Genomic DNA, 17,195 nt, shown 5'->3' with positions numbered 1-17,195 from the left:
ACACTTCAATTATCCTTGAGGTAACGGGTCTGATCTTGGGTCTCGGTCTTCTCGTTCTTTTCCGGGTAGTCCGACGTGAGGGGGGGTGCCTGCAAAGTCACTCCAACGCTCAAGTAAGTACTCGGCGTAATAAATGCGGTAGATAAGTTGGTTACGTACCTTAAAAGGGGGTCTATTTATAGTGTTTGTTGTTGGGCCGTGATTAGGGATTGGGCCCCGAAAAATTAGGGGACTAACCTGGCGTATTATGTAAATTAATCCCTCCGTAATCATACTGGTGAATGTCATCTGTTCGGCCGAGCACAACGAGATGTTCCATTTCGTGAATGGTCGGTGTGATCGGGTACACGGACTATTCGGTTATAAATTAGAGTGCTCGGCCGGTTCGGTTCCATACAATTGTTCGGTCAGGTCGGCCCATACGGTATACAAGTATTGTGGTACAAAAAAGGTTTTGTGAAATTTCATTAATTATTACAAAAGTATAAAATCATGAAAGACTTACAAATTTAGTTTAGGAACATGAATAAAAATTTTCAAAATGTTGGGGACAAAATAATGTATTAAATCTAGATTCTAAAAGCAACCGTTTAGCCGATGGAGACCAATATTCGTATTTTGCAGATTTCATTAATCATGAGGCATGGACATGGTTGAACTATAGCCTCGTCACTAGAGCTCAAAACAGGTATCAAAGGATTTGAACAAATTTGAACAAACAGGTATCAAGAAATTGCAAGCCAAATTGTTGCCGATGCAGTGATGAATCCAAGCGCCTAGACCTTCATTTAACTTAGAGAAGGCTTCGAAAACCAATTGCAGAGCTTTTTCATGTCACTTCGAAAGGAACACCCTTGAAGAATGATCATCACCCCCTTTTTGTGATGAAAAGTTCTGACACTCGACATAAAATAAGTTGTTAACGGTTTAAATATTTTCCGCAGATTATGATGAAAAGTTGATAGTTTGCATGCGAATCATAAAACAGATACTTGCAGCCTAAATATAAACGAACTGCATTTTAATTCATAGTATTGAACCTGATAATGTCTAATTTAAAGCTGAGATAACAAGGATGGATTCTACAATCCTTTTGCATTTCTTCTCAATATACTATAATTGAATTTCATGTAAATAAATTTTATTAGAAATCAGAAATAACAGCAGCGTGTTTATATCCCTGACGAACTTTCTCTGATCTACTATAATACATCTATCATATATTTTACATGTAAAAAATAAAATGAATTAAAAATCTTTTTGCATTGTCAAAGTTAGCCCTGGCCCTAGGTTCCGCACTGTACAGAAGATTCGGCTGCAAGCATTTAGCACTAGCCACGTCTATTGCCCAGCAGCAACTCAATTCAGGTGTTGGATATCACCAACATTAAAATTTCATGGTGAATTTCCTTCCCTGAATGTGGATTATAAATTTGAAGGGTGATAATAGCTTATCTCTTAAGCAGCCTTGTGTAAGGTTCTGTGTATTCTAGAACAAGATACTTTTTCCAAAATCTATTTTCTTTCCTTCCTGGTCTTCTCCAAAAGCAATGTTGGATCATCATTCCCATCTCCAACAGGATGAATTGCACCCCAGAAATTCCTCCACATTTTGCATTTGAAGTTAAGAATATTTTCACAGCAACTTAGACTTGTGTTTTGAATGCAGAGAAATTGCTCAGTTGAAGAAGTATGGAGAATCAAGAACCTTCTGCAAGTCAAAATCACCTCTCTTTGGCAATGCAGGGAAAGCCAATCCTGGATATGTAGTCTCGAAGCCCTCAAGCAACTGTCAACAAATCAAGTTTAATCATGAGAAAGATTAAAGAAAACAGACCATGGGTTTGTTTTCCCCACCCTGCTGGTTTAAAAATGTAAAAGTTTTGGATTAAGCACGGACGATATTTAGCACAAGTTTACTTTCAATTCAGATGTTATGCCAGTTTGATGTTGGCCAATGGATAAAAGTTTTTATAAGAAACATACAGCATTCTCTCAACCAGTTATCAGTAATAGTATGTAGTAGGATGAGCTGAGCATTTAGAGTTCCTAGCTCATGGGGAAAGTAATTTATACAAACTTGGTGAATAAATAAATAATAAATCAATTCCACAATAATATAAATTTAGTTCAAATTTTCAGGCAATAGAAACCTAATACTTAAGCTTTTAAGTGGATCTAGATTCCAGAGTTCTGGTCCTCCTGTCCTCAAGCAAATACCACTTCAGTATAAACTAAATCTATATGACCAATCCTGTAGTTAAATGGTCCTCATATTAATGAACGTGTGCATGGGATGCATATTTGCATGTTTCAGAAATTTCAACGACCTCAATATGCAATTAATGGTATTACTTTAAAATGGGATAAATTTCAAGACATTCTTTAATCTCACCTACAGCAAAATAGTTGGAAATTAAAGGTTAATAAGAAATTGCATGAATTTGATTATGAGATGAAAAGTAATAACTTATATTTTTTCTCCATGTACTCCCTAGAAAATACGCATACACTAATCAGGCCACAACAAGAACTTACATTTTCAAGTATAGGCATGTTATAAAGCTCCACAAATTTTTCTCTAAGAATCCGATTCATTTTCTCAACATCGCATGGGTGTGTCCAAAATGAATCATGAACCCCTGCAAACAATTATTTCACATTATTTAACCAACAAGATCCTTGTAAAAGAAAACAATGCATATTTCTTCTATAGACATTTTCACCAATCAAAAGCATAACAGGTGAAAATAAATGTACATATATTCATAGAACCTAAAAGCTAAAACTGGATTCGTAGAACCTAAAAATTTATCAAAGTTCATGGTATTTTGCAGTGTAGATGTGTCAAAATGAATCATGAACCCCCGCAAACAATTATGTCATAAAATTTAACCCATGTAAAAAGAAAACAAGCATATTTCTTCTATAGACATTTCCCCCAACCAAATATCTCAAAGTTGAGCGAGCATAAAAAGTGAAAATAAATGTACATATATCCATAGAACCTAAAAGCTAAAACGGGATTCATAGAACCTAAAATTTCTCAAAGTTCATGGTATTTTGGAGTGTAGATGTCTCGAGCAATATAGCACAATCTAAGGAATTTTGTATATTCAGTGCACATATTTAATAAGACTATTTGAGAGGTTTGAGTCGAAGAAAGTATTAAAAGATACTAAGGAAGTTATAATATTTTAGGGTTTAGCTTAGTGTATAGCTGAGTTCAATGTATCTTAGAAAGTTGTAATATTTTAATTGTTCTCTTGAAAATAGTTGTAGTTATTTATTATCATTGTAACTATTATTATTATTATTATAAAAAGATTAATCTGCTAATGTTGACTAGGTAGGGTCAGCAACTGATAGGAGATCAGCTACTAGATATTGCATATTTCTTGAAGGAAACTTTGTAACTTAGAGAAGTAAAAAACAGAATGTTGTAGCACGATCTAGTGTTGAAGCTGAAGTTCAAGCTATGGCACAAGGTATTTGTGAATTTCTTTAGTTGAAAATTATCTTAAGACTTGAAGTTGAAACCTATAAAGCTCTACTGTGATAACAGTTAGTAATTAGCGATGCTCGTAATCTTGTTCAACATGATTGAATGAAAGCTATTGAAGTGGATAAGCATTTTATCAAGAAAAAGCTGGATAGTGTTTTGATCTGTAGTCCATATGTACCTTCACAAGGTCAACTTGCTAACATTCTCACTAAAGGATTGTGCAATCCAGATTTTGAAAGAATAACATGCAAAGCTAAGAATGGAAAAACTCTACTCTCCAGTTTGAGGGGGAGTATTAAAAATAGGAGCATTTAATTTTTATTACCCTTTCAAGTAGCTTGGTGTTTAGATGAGTTCTACATATCTTAGGATGCCGTGATCCAATTGTTTACTTAAAAATAGTCTTAGTTATTTATTATCTTTGTAACCATTATTATTATAAATAGACCAATCTGCTGAGTAAAAAAAACATTCAAGCACATTCATAAAATTTCCCTTCTCATATTCTCACAAATCAAATATTCAATAATATTGTATTCCAAAGGGAAACTTCACATTTGTTATTATTTTATTGGTGAAAAAATAATGAGTTATACAAACCTGCAAAACATAATCCAGCATCATTGCAGGCTAGAGCAGTCATCATCATGTGCGAACTATCCAATGAATGTACAAAGTTAGGAGGAAATGCACTTTTTTGCTTCTTGACAGATACCTGGAATACAGTCTTAATAATGAAAAACAGTTCAGAAAGAGAAGAAAACTGGAATATCAACATTATATATACTTACTGCACTTCCCTCCCTCTGCAAAGCCAAAAGCTGAAGAGATGTTCTTATCTGCAGTTGATGGTAAGAATCATCAGCAAAAAGTATGGAGATTGAAAAAAAATTAAAATCCATATAATTGGATTAAATTGTATAATTATTGGCATTTGGCATTGATTTCTATAATTTATACCATCAATATCATACACACAACTATTTTACTAAAAACTATAATTTGTCAATAGTTGCACTTTAATATGAGATGCATTTCCCAATTGAAAACTATGGCTTACTTGTCCAATGTTTTAAATCCCAATCCCAAATAACGACCAACCTCGAAAACAGTGAAGCAGGATGGCCAATATATACATACATACACACACACATATATACTTATATATATTATACATAAAGAGAGAGGAAGAATTCGTTTACTCTAAGAGTAAGTCTATCTAAACTTACTCCTTTCAATAACTCAAGTATGCAAATTTTTAAAAAAATTGAAAACCATTTGATACTTTCTTTTAATAATTCAAATTGACGAATAATTACATTGCTGGAGATGGCCAAACATGTTGCCAGAGATGGTCAGAAGATATGCGAAAAAGATGGGAGAGATGTGTGAGAAAAAAGACAAATGAGGGAGATAGGCAACACATTTTCTAAAAAAAACCTAAATAGCAATGCCATCCTGCCACTACAAACAAAACACTAAACCGTATTGCTATAGAGACCCTTATGTGAATTTATTGTAAGAGAGCAGTTACTAAACTAACTCTCGGGTTTGCTTAGCTGTACTACTAGAACTTTTTGTATGTTTGTTATAGCTATCAAGATGCAACATGTACTTTACGTAGTTTAATTGCTACTACTATCATGTAATGAGAAACAGTTAAAGAAATATTTCCAATCTTGATTTCTATTCTCTCTCTTTGTGTTCATATTCAATATGGTATCTTGAGCTTGACAATCTCCAATGGTCATATCGTCTCCATCACTCTCCCTCATCACTGATCACGTTCATGCATACGATTTCAACAAAGCTAGATGATACAAATATTATCATTTGGAGTCAACTAGTTGAAAAGGTTCAATGTTTTCAACACTTCATTGTTTGTCTAGAAATTCCTCTACGATTCTCTCTCATGTTATGAAGTGTTCATCTGCATCAAGTTTGGTTTTCACCTTTTACCTTTATTGTTGTTGAGCATATTCTATTAGATATTTGATGGGATGTTTCTCATGTGCCTATTTTAGGATCTACATAATTACAATAAGGACAAAACTTGGGTATAGTATCATAGGTAAGGATGGTATTGTTCTCCAATTAGAATTGGAGTTTCAACTCAAAAATATGCATCAATATATATTACAACAGTCAGCATTAAGTGTAAATGCATATTAACGCATATTACCTAGTTGAAGCTTCAATTTTGATTGGAGAACAACACTAACTGCACCTATGGTATTGTACCTAAGTTTCATCCTTACAATAATTAGGAAAATATGATATTTGTAATTATTCATTTGTCATAAAAAGTGGGATTGAACCCAACTTAACCCTATAAAACCATCTTCTAAGATGGGGATTGCTCCCCACTTAACTACTCTAATAAGGCCTTATCTTTACTTGAAATGGAACTTGAGTTTTCCCAAATAGACTACCTTATGTCTAGCACTATCGGGCCTAGTGCATGGAAAAATGGTGGGTAACCCTTTTTAAATGATCCAAGATAAACAAGACTTGGGTATAGTGACATTGAGCTTTATGAATCTCCTCATCTACGTTTCTATTTGATTTTGATCAATGGATTTCTTCTTTTTCTTATCCTAGAACTATTTTAGCTTGACCTCCTTGTCAGGAACTATCTCTCTGACGAATATTGTGTTGGGAGCTTCGCCATCACTATCATTATTGTCCATTGCAGAGGGAGTTACATCAACAAAGATGGTCTTTGACTCTTCTTTTACAGTAGAGGGAATTGTCACAACTTTCTTGGCTACAAACTTGCTCAAAGTGTGATCTTCAACATTAGAGGATCTGGTGGCATGCTTGGCTGATGGGAAAAGAGGAGGATTTGGTCTTGTGCTCACCCATTTTCAAATTGCTAATCTCTATCAAGCTTATTTCTCTCTTGAACCTGACTCTCTCTTCCTCTGCCAAGGCATGGTAAGGCAGAGAGTGATTAGCGATTTGAAAATGGGCGAACTCAAAACCAAATCCTCCTCTTCTCTTGCCATCATGCTGGCCAAGCACTTCACCAAATCCTTTGCCACTGAAGATCTCACTTCAAGACAAGTAAGTCCGTAGCCAAGAATGTTGTGACAACTCCCTCTGCTACCAAAGAAAAGACAAAGACGAGCTTTGTTGACATGACTCCTTTAGCAACGGATGGTAGTGCCAACGTCAGCTACATCACCAATAGTCAAAGAATCAGTTCCCGACAAGGAGACAAGACAATGCTGGCCAAAACGGTACCAAGAAAAGGAAAAGATGCAATTTGTTGGATCAAAATAAAATAGAAACGAAGACAAGGAGATTCATCAAACTTGGCATAACTATACCTATCTCACCTATCCTAGATCATTTAGAAAGGGTTACCCACTATTTATCCATGTACCAAGTCCAATAGTGCTTAATCATTTAAAAATGACTACCCACCATTTATCCACACACCAAACTCAATAATACTCCCCACTTATATATCTGATAAAGCCTCATCTCTAGTTAATAACAATAATTTATTTATTTATTGCCCGCAGTATATAATATAATAATATGCTACATTGTCTAACACAAATAGAGGGAGTACATGGAATCTAGAGCCTGACAAGAAGCAATCCAATTGTATGCCTTCCCAATAGACCCACTATCTATTGATGCCATTTTTTTATTTTTTGGGGAAACTGTGTTTCTCTCCAGTGCCCTTTTTCCAGTGACGATTTCCCTTTTTTTCTAGTCACCTCCAGCCTTTTTTCTAGTCACCTCCAGCCTTTTTTCTAGTCACCCTCATTATTAATTAAAATTAACCACTTTTATTAGTCTTGATTGATTAGTTATTTGTTTCTCATATAATGTACTGGAGGGAGTACATCAAAGGAGCTCTAGGAAAAAGGTCTTTTATATTAAGATAGGTCATACAAAAGTTGTGAGATATTCATATGCAGATTGAGCAAGCTCTCCAACTTTAGAAGATCCCCTTTTGATTCTGAATATTGCAATGTTATTGTTGATAACTTGATTTCTTGGGAATGTAAGAAACCAAATGTTCTTGCAAGGTCCAACACAGATAACACTCGTTTCTAATAAACAAGTTGGCATGCACATTGCATCAAATCCAGGGTTCCATGATAGAACTAAGCACATTAAGGTAGATTGTCACTCCATTAAGGAGATTTTATCTCGAGACATCACTACTAAGTTTGTCATTTCCAATGATCAATTCATAGATGTCTTCACCAAGTCTTTGAGGGATCCTCGAATTAATTATGTAAGTAATATGTAACAAGAGCAGTGCATATGATTTATATGTTTCAACATGAGGGGAAGTGTTAAATATTACTTGATATCTTAGAAATAATGTATCATGTTTTTAGGATCTACATAATTACAGTGATTAGGCCATTAGGTTATCCATATTCCTTTATTTATTACCATAGTATATAATACTTTGCTCTGCTGTGTAATACACACAAATTTAGTTGTCTCTTGTTTTATCTTCCTTAAAACAAGAAGAAAATCAATATATAGAAGGCTTACCTGATAACGTTCAGTTTTACAGTATGGTTGTACAACAGGAAGACCAAGAGGAGTGGTCCAGTAAACAGCCTGGTTTTCATAAGCAATCACCTGTAGAATGTTTCAGAACTCCACCTTTCAGGAAAAGAGACACGCAAAGGAAAAATGCAGCCACACAATATACGCATATCCCACATGCAAAGTGACAATAGTAACCAATAGGACCGATAGCATCATTTGGAATTCAACATATTGTTGTGATAAGACAGCTAACCTTTGCACAATCCCCAAGCCAACCCATAATGCCACGTGCAGCTTCAAAAACTTCCCCGAGGGCAGCCAATGTCACCTTTAGAAATTAGGTTTTGACAATGTAAATCAAACTTCCTCATATGAACCAGAATGATAGGAGCATTTAAATAGATCAAGAATCATGATGGAATTTATAAGCACATTAACAAAGATTTTCCTTTCTTCTTTTTCTCTTTATTTTCATAAATTATCTTAAGAGAAAGAAAAGTTTGCTGTTCTATTCTATCAAGTATCGATCATTCCAGAAGGAAGTGGACTCATAATGCATCGATAATAGATTAATAATTGCACATCAAGGCAGCTATTGCAACCTCTAACAGCTAAAATCCTAGAATAGTGTAGCTGATACTTACCTTAGCTGCATAGCAAGCTGCAGTATATAATAGTCTATCATCAGTAATGAGACCTTTCTCCTCTAATCTTCTCTTAATTTGCTCTCGCGCCCCAATATAAGTAACACCATAAACAGAAGTCATTACTGTCTGTTTGACCAGTTTCCTATCAATCTGAATACTTCCAAAAAGTTTAGAGTAGAACAGAAAAAGAGCCACAGCCAATTGCTGGAGTAAATTTTGTATCATTTAGCAATTAGCATAACTCTGAAACTTAAATCAAGACTGACCTGATCAATCAACACCTTTGCTAACAAAGCATTTGGAAATGTATCTGGGTCTTTGTTGCTGTCTCGTTTCATTATATCATAAACCCTGCTCATGTTACAAAAAAAGGAGACCAAAATATTTATTGTCCAAAGCAATTATGACAAGAATAAATTGAACACCCATGGGATGATGGATCCCAAAAGTTCTTCTATTATCCGGATAATTTACATGAGCATAATAGGTCAAGAAGTAGGATATATCAAACATCCAACTACTAATGAAAACCACAAACATTTAAGTACTTCCATTCATTGAAGGACTACAATTATAACAAAAAAAGCTCCAAGCTCAGTATATGTTAGGAGTCCCACTTTGAGAAATATAAAAAGATTGATGCGATATTTAAACCATGAAGCTCTTCCACCTAATGGACTAGTCTTTTGGATAAGGCTTTCCTTTTGTGCTCAAGTCTAACAATATAGTGTAGTAACAACAACAAATGTGAAACATAGAAATTGCTGAAATGAATATAATATACCTAACAGCAATCTCTGTGTAAACATCAGCAGGTTTCTCTTTAGCAACCAAGTTAACTGCAGCAGCCTCCAGCTGAAAAAGTACATATATTCCAGTAAAGTGAGAATAGTACCACATATCAGAAATAGAAAGTAATGTAGAATAATTTATCGCTTTAGCCACCCAAGAAATGAAAAACAGTGGATCAAAAGCAAACAAGGGACCAAATATTTGTGTGGAACAGATTAATGAACACTGCACTGACTAAGATCATGATAACTGTTTTAGAATGTGATTAAATAGCAAAATAAATGCCTTAATTTCCATAGAAATGTAATTAATTATCAACCATTGCAAGCATGAGTTTTTGGCGATATTGATCAATGATCCAGGTCAGGAAAATACAACATAAGTACAAAGCATGGCCAATTTTAATTAGATCTTGATCCAACATACAAGAAAGGGAACAAAAAAAATATTCACCACAATTAACTAGAAGCATGTTGATGTATATAAATTTAAAACCAATGACTGCCAGAATGAAAAAACAAATAACAAATTATAAATTGGAAGATTGCCATCACTCGTAAAATTAGTGTCCATAAAAGAATGTTACCTAACATTGACATATAATCATATGAAAGTAATGAAGAAGAAAAAAGCAACCAAAATAAACAAAAACAAAAATGAAGACCATATTACTATGTATTGAATAAGCTGTATTTATATCATGACAGCGATTCACATGAGTACTAGGGAGTGGTTATTTTATTTCAAGACACTAAAACTTGTCAAGGGCCAACTTTCCTAAAAGCTTAATCTGTTAAGTAAAAACACATTAATGATTTCAGATCTGCAACACACCCTTCACGCAAGAACTGTTTGGTTTAGAGCATGAACAACACATTGACACTCTTTACCTTGTTATTAAATTCAGCTTACGAAGAACAGAGGAAGTAAGGATAGAAATTTTGAAAGTCATAATAGAGACTCGACCACCTTGCCTAGAAGCTTCCAGTATTAGGTTAACTCCAATGTTCTATAAATGATTTTAGATCTACAACCCACCCTTCATGCAAAAACTGTTTGGTTTAGAGCATGAACAAACACATTGACACTCTTTACCTTATTATTAAATTCAACTTATGAAGAACAGAGGCAGTAAGGATTGAAATCTTCAAAGTGATCAAAGAGACTCGACCAGCTTACCTAGAAGCTTCTGGTATTAGGTTAAGTCCAATGTTCCAGAAATGATTTTTCATTTTAACAGTACAAGCATATCAAATGTCAAAGTGACTCAAGGATAAATAGTGAAGAAAACTACATAAACAATATATAACAGTAAAATCATCACAAATCCTAAGTTTAAAAGGAATAGATAGATTATATTAAAAGTGATTTCAAAAACAAAGAAATGAGATAAGTAAGCCTACGTTATCTCTTCCCAAAGCTGCATAGTGCTGTAAGCCATTACAGGACCCATCCTAAAAAAATACCAGAGCAGCATTACTAACAATTATTTTGAAAACATACTGAAAAAAAAATTAAATTGAAAAGTGACCCCATATTATAGAGTTCTGCAGCATGAAAAGGCCCACAATGTGTTCACTTTCAAAGATTTGGTACCAAATTTTATGTTTGCTTTTCTTTTTTTGTTTTCTCTTGATTGCATATTACCTTTTAGACAGTAAAATAATATTGAAGATCAAATTTGGTCTTGAGGGTGTATGCTTGGAATCAATTTGGACAATATGAAAAGAAATTCCAAAAGCTATAACAACAATTTTTTTCTTTGCCTCTCAAACAAAGAACTTACCTGATGAATTGGAAGATGTGATATAAAAGAATTTGGTGATGAGCTCCTTAATGCCTCAGATAGATTAATACAAGCAGCAAGGCATTGGAAAGGATCCTCAGCCATTAACCACCAACGATTTCCATTTATAGGGTCATCGGCTGAATCAAATATATCATGAATATGATTCTCTATAAATCCTAGGCGCTCATCATAAGACTGCTTCTCAATACCACCTGCATACAAGTTTGCTAGATGTATCTTCAGCCACCTGAGTCCAGACTTTCCCAATGGCCGCCCTTCAGCAAATTCGAGAAGTCCTCGACACAGATCAGAACCTAAATGATTCAAATGAGGATGCATAGGATAGGCTCTTCCACGGAAATCAAGATTGTGTGGATAATAAAAGCCTTCCTCATCTTTCATTTTTCGTGCCACCTGTTGCAGAATGAATTTTGTCATAATTATTGCTCATCTATGTCACCAATAAGTACTAGGATGTGAGTAAAGATCACATAGGTCACTGATATAACTAAAATTGGAATTTTCAGTTGTTCCCAATAGTCCAAGCATAGCATAGAAAAGATATTTTACAACGAGAGGGAAGATCTTACAGAAAGCTTCAGTTCAGTGTCACATCTTAGAGAATGCCTTTCCATATTAATTTTTTTGGCCTTCCTTACACTGCATTTCCATTCTTGAATTTGCTTTAAATCCTCTACAAGTGGCTTATCTGGTAAAGGAACCTACAAGTCAAAGAAAAATTTATGTGGGCCAGATTAATGGCACAGTAATATGTAACATTGAGAATTCATTGTATGATTGACAAAAACAATTAGCAGAGTATTTTTTTAAAAATTGTGTATGGACTTGGCCATCAAATGAATTTGAAAATTTTATACTTATTACTCATTACTCCAGACTCGTTGCAATTTAGAATTGTGTGATTTGATTTGTCATAGGATTTGATGTAATTAGAATCTGTTGTATTTATTTCCCCCTTTCCATTTTAAGATTTATAGGAAAGATTATTTCTTAATATTTAGGGAGATTATTTTCTGATATTCAGGCAGATTATTCCCTGATCTTCAGGACTAGATTAGCTCACAGATTTTAAGGTTGCTGCTTAGTGACCAAGAGGTCACGGGTTCGAGTCCTGGAAACAGCCTCTCCGCTTGCGGGGGTAAGGCTGCGTACATCTACCCTCCCCAGACCCCACTAGGTGGGAGCCTCGTGCACTGGGCCGCCCTTTATTCTATTCATACAAATTATGTATCTTTTCCCAAAGTAGAGAAATATACAGCATATTTCTGCACATTCTTTTTATGAAGCCTTCAAAATCTGCCCCCTCACCCCCAGCCCCAAACACACACATGCCATGAAAATTTTATTTATATCTGTATTTTGAAACATAAGAAGAAGAAAATTAGATGGAAGGAATAATATACAAGTAATCAATTGACTTTTTTATTTATGCTTACATCTTTACAATCAACCAGTCCTGCAATGTTACCTCCTCCAGCCCAAATGGACTCCACAACTCCAAGCAATCTTCTATTTACTCGCCACTTGGTGTTCCCGAGAATATCCAAGGCCTGCACAAAACAATGATGCCCTTTTATTATGAAAAAAAAAAACGATGCTCTAGGCAGAACAATAGATACAATTCAATGAACCAGCAAATGAAGACTACAAATATTAAACTGTTCAGAGATACTTACAACAAATTTTTAATAATAAGAAACTTGTAACAATTGAATGAAAGCAAGTTACTAATCGCTGATTTGGTAAATGCATACAGTGCATCCATTTTTTTAACAGGGCTTTTATTTTAACATACTACTGCCATACTTTGCTTGGCAATCAAAAAAGAAAATTGAAATTTACATACGCCACCTCAAAAACTTTCTGCATTTGTGCTCCATTGACATTCTTCATTACATCTTGTTGCTTCCTAGATCCATGAGTCCGCATGATATAAGAGGGTAAGAACAAGTATCCGCCTTTGTCATATCTGGAAAGGGTGTTATTAAATGTTAAACACACAAATAAGCAACGAAGACATTAAGGATAATATTTCCATCTATATATAAAATTAGATTAATTTTCTCGATCGAGTGATTTTAGGGACCATTCTTCAACAAGTGGTTTTAGCCAATTTTCTTCGACAATAATATTTTTAGGGATTCTTTCTTAACCTCTGCTACATTTAAATCTATCATTTTTTATTTATATATTAAATTTCATATTTTAAAAAAATTAAATTGAAAAAAATAAATTTGTATCGCAATATAAATTATTTATCATAAATCTAAAATATAATTTACAAGATAAAAAATATTTATTTATTATAAATTTAATTCTTGTATAATTTATATAATAAAAATTATTTACTTGTTATAAATTTTAGTTGTATAAAATAAAAATATACCTTATGCATTGCATGGGCTAAAATATTAATTAAAAAAAGTGAAAAAGTTACTTGCATCTACTATTTCCATATTTTTCAAATTCATGTTCATTTTCAAGTTTAAGAGAAGTAGCTAACTCAATAGTTGCATTTCTTTCTCTATTGGCCTTGAGCGAGGTTGAAACTGAGCACAATAAATCATGCCATAACAAAGTAAAATCACAGAAAATTAAGGCATTCAAAAATCAAAATACACTACAAGAGGGGAAACCAATTCCATTTGTCATACCCTTTCCATTTTTTGGGAGGTATTAACATTGGCATGTAAGGTATTAACATATGTTTAGCCTGCACAAAAAGACACAAATCAGTAAGTAAAAACCTTACCTTATACATTTTCTGTAGTGCATGCTAACTATCTTGAATGAGTTTGAAGTATCTGATGTTTAATTTAAGCCCAATGACATGCTTAATAGCAAACAAGTTTGTGAATAACAGGACAAATGAACAGCATTACTGGGGAAGTTCAGATTTCACTATGTCAACATTCAACAAAACTATTCATGATTTTGGCTAGTCATAAATACAATGTACCAGATTCCATGCAAATGGAACACCTATAACAAGATGCTTAAGCAGATTGATAAAAAGTAAGGTGTCAGCATCCTCTTCTATCTAATCTAAATGCTAGTTCTTTCTCTTTCTGGGAAGAGGGGAATGACATTATAAACAGTTCTAATTTACAGGAATATCATACACAAGTTAGAGATAATAATGGATTTACTTTGCACTCCTGAAGCTATCATTAAAGCCATTACCATGAACAGAATAACTTCATCTATGACATAATACTGTTTAAGAAGAGGAAGACAATGTCTCAACTTACACATTTTTCAAGCCCAGCTAATACTAAGGGATCACATTGTATAACGCCATACTTCTTTGTAAACTTTTGCCTACAAGCACCCAAACAGTTATTTGGAATTAGAATTGAAAAAAAAAAGTGTAATAAAGAAACTTCCATCAATCCTTTCCATGCTTACTCTTTCAAGATATACATTGGTCACAGTTTAAAACATCTATCTACCCCATAGACATGGGAAACTTTGAGAACCTCTTTTATAATGTTGACTATTATTCTTCCATTTTTCTTAAGCATAGATTAAGTGTCATACTTCACCACAATACATTCTATGCTAAATAGCATCAGCATCCTTTTTGTACGTGTATGTTGGGAGAGGGGGGAACATGCGTGACAAAGAGATATATTAACAAGATACATTAAATATAATACCCAAATTATCTCCTATCACAGACAACCAATCTTAACTTTCTCTAACCAGACAATGTCACTTAATCGTTAAGGGAGGGTGGTCAAGGCACTAAATCCTAGTTACCGAGTTACCCCACCCCACCCTTTCCAGAAAGAAAAATGCAAAGCCTCACCCTTGATGCCATGGTACAGCTTTAAACCCATGACTGAAAGCCGGTCGAATATCAGGTGGTGTATCAGCAGACTGGCTAACCGGAGAATGTACATAGGCTGTTTCAATTAATAATTCTATTAATCGACATCCCAGCTGCATAATTTCATACAGTTAACTAATTAAATTCCAGTCTTAAAACCAAAAGAGATAGAGAAAGAGAAGATAATGAATTACTCAAAGAAAAACCTTGGCCTGTGTGTCCCGGCTCCAAGGACTACATTCTTCTTTTTTCAATACCATCTGCACTTCTCTCAGTCTATTTTTTTTAATTAAATTGTTTAAATAATTTCTCTGTTTTTCTTTATCTCTATCCAAACTGTCTTCGGCACCAGCCTCTGTCTTCTTATACCGGCTACTTTTATTTCCTTCAATGAACTTATGAATCCTAACCTGAAATACAATAAGAGAGTTACAACATCTATAAAATAGCTGCATCAAACAAAAGTTTGATTCATTTTATTTTCTTCTCTTACAAGTGTCTGTGAAGAAATTCAGCCAAATTGACTCTAAAAAATCCACGATTATACCAATTAAGCATTGGAGGCTAATGTGGTTTTACTACTCTGCATTGGCATTCATGATGCACCCAACTAACCCTGTCTTACAAAATAGTGATCGGTTATATGGAATTAAACTCCAACTCCATGTAGACTTTACCTACAATATCAATAATAGTCCAAAAGCTACCTATAGGGACTAACAAGTCATTGGTCCTAGTAAAACTGGACTTGTACCACTTAAGCAAGGTCTTAAATGATTGAAAACGCGTGATTGAAAGAGGAGTCTCCACTTACGATAGCAAGTCAGTTTCTCTATTGAAGATTAATCATCAGCAGCACAAATAACTTGGTTACTAAAAAGAAAGCTACCTACAGCGAGGATTTTACCCAACCACAATTGAGCCAAAGGTTAATCTCATAACCAACCAAACCGAGAACTAACCCATTCATGTAAGGTCCTGTTTGGACAAATTTCTCTACAAGCACTCTTTGGAAGAAAAAAAAAGTAGGAAGAAAAAATGAAATAAGTTTCTCCATACAATAAAATTAACTTATGCAGTTATGCCCAAGTTAATTTTTAAAAGCTCTCCTATTATCTTCTTCAAAATCTTATTTTAAATTTGTGTATAAGCTAATTTTAATTTATAGAAAAGCTTATTTCAATTTTTCTTCGTCATTTTTTCTTCTCCGATATTTATCCAGACACACCCTATGTCGAAAACAAAATAGCGCCATTACCTCCTGTTCTATCGCCATGCCAATATGAACAGCAGCATGACAAAGCTGAACACAGCCTTCTCCATTCTCCATTACCATGGCCACCATCTTATGCATGACAATAACCGCAAGCTTATCGGCAGGCAAGTCGTCGATGTGGGGGGCACTACAGTCCTGCTGCTTCTTAGTCCTGGCCCGATGGGCCTCCTGCTCGGCCTCCACAGCGGCCCGGAATGGCTCGAACCAGCCCAACAGGAGCGCCTTGACGTGCGGCAAATTGGGTGCCAACATCTTCTGCCGCATCTCCCTCTCCATTTCCCTGTACTCCTCCACCATCCTCTCCCACGCCTCCGTCTCCGCCACAATCTGCCTCCGCCGCAGCGAATTGTACTTCTCCTTCTCCTTCTCCTGCAGCAGCCAGCCCTTGAGGAACAGCCACGGCGGCTCCTGGACGAAGATCCTCGGCGGCGCCGGGGAGGCCTCCTCCGCGCCGAGGTCCTCGACGACGAAGTTGCCGTCGGTGGAGAGGAGGTGGTGGTGGCGGAATTGGAGGATGGGATCGGAGTGTGTGAGGGGGAAGGAAGAGCACGAGAAAAGGGGCGAGGAAGGGGACGAGGTTGGGATTAGGAGAAAGTGGAGGGTTCGGTGGGGCTTGCGTCTAATTTGAAGGTGGCTTCTGGTGGGGTTGTCGAAGGCGTGAACCTGAGGAGTGGGGAATGAAGTCGCCAATGTCATTGTGTTACCGGAACCACGCTGGGAAAAGGAAGAGGGTGGTTGCGTTTCTCGCCTTCGAGGATGAGGTTCAAACCTCTCTTAAACCTTGTAATCCTACGGAGTATGGACCC

At 35.2% G+C, this 17,195-nt stretch overlaps 1 protein-coding gene across 1 annotated transcript; it reads right to left on the bottom strand.

The window, feature by feature from the left end:
- Positions 1–1,124: 1,124 nt before the first annotated feature.
- Positions 1,125–17,195, bottom strand: LOC109790131 (DNA-directed RNA polymerase 3B, chloroplastic). Its single transcript, XM_020349238.3, has 19 exons — positions 16,372–17,195; positions 15,320–15,523; positions 15,093–15,226; positions 14,533–14,602; positions 13,936–13,994; positions 13,133–13,250; positions 12,718–12,831; positions 11,851–11,982; positions 11,258–11,674; positions 10,875–10,925; positions 9,464–9,534; positions 8,946–9,030; positions 8,677–8,829; positions 8,286–8,360; positions 8,033–8,122; positions 4,297–4,344; positions 4,106–4,220; positions 2,539–2,642; positions 1,125–1,789 (listed from the first exon to the last, which is right to left on the bottom strand). Exons 1-19 carry the CDS (start codon positions 17,083–17,085, stop codon positions 1,679–1,681), a joined length of 2,865 nt encoding a protein of 954 aa, XP_020204827.1. The 5' UTR covers positions 17,086–17,195; the 3' UTR covers positions 1,125–1,678.

Source organism: Cajanus cajan, chromosome 2 (genome assembly GCF_000230855.2).
Source record: "Cajanus cajan strain Asha chromosome 2, NIPB_CcT2T_4, whole genome shotgun sequence".
NCBI classification, from domain to species: domain Eukaryota; kingdom Viridiplantae; phylum Streptophyta; class Magnoliopsida; order Fabales; family Fabaceae; genus Cajanus; species Cajanus cajan.
The sequence above is the reverse complement of the archived record's forward strand: the minus strand, read 5'-3'. Positions and strand labels throughout refer to the sequence as shown.

Excerpts from the sequence above, each read along its gene's own strand:
- LOC109790131 (XM_020349238.3), bottom strand. The coding sequence starts at position 17,085 with ATGACATTGGCGACTTCATTCCCCACTCCTCAGGTTCACGCCTTCGAC. Across the intron at positions 15,524-16,371 it reads GCATGGCGATAGAACAGGAG|GTTAGGATTCATAAGTTCAT; the intron begins GTAATGGCGCTA and ends ATTGTATTTCAG. Across the intron at positions 13,995-14,532 it reads TAGCTGGGCTTGAAAAATGT|GCTAAACATATGTTAATACC; the intron begins GTAAGTTGAGAC and ends CTTTTTGTGCAG.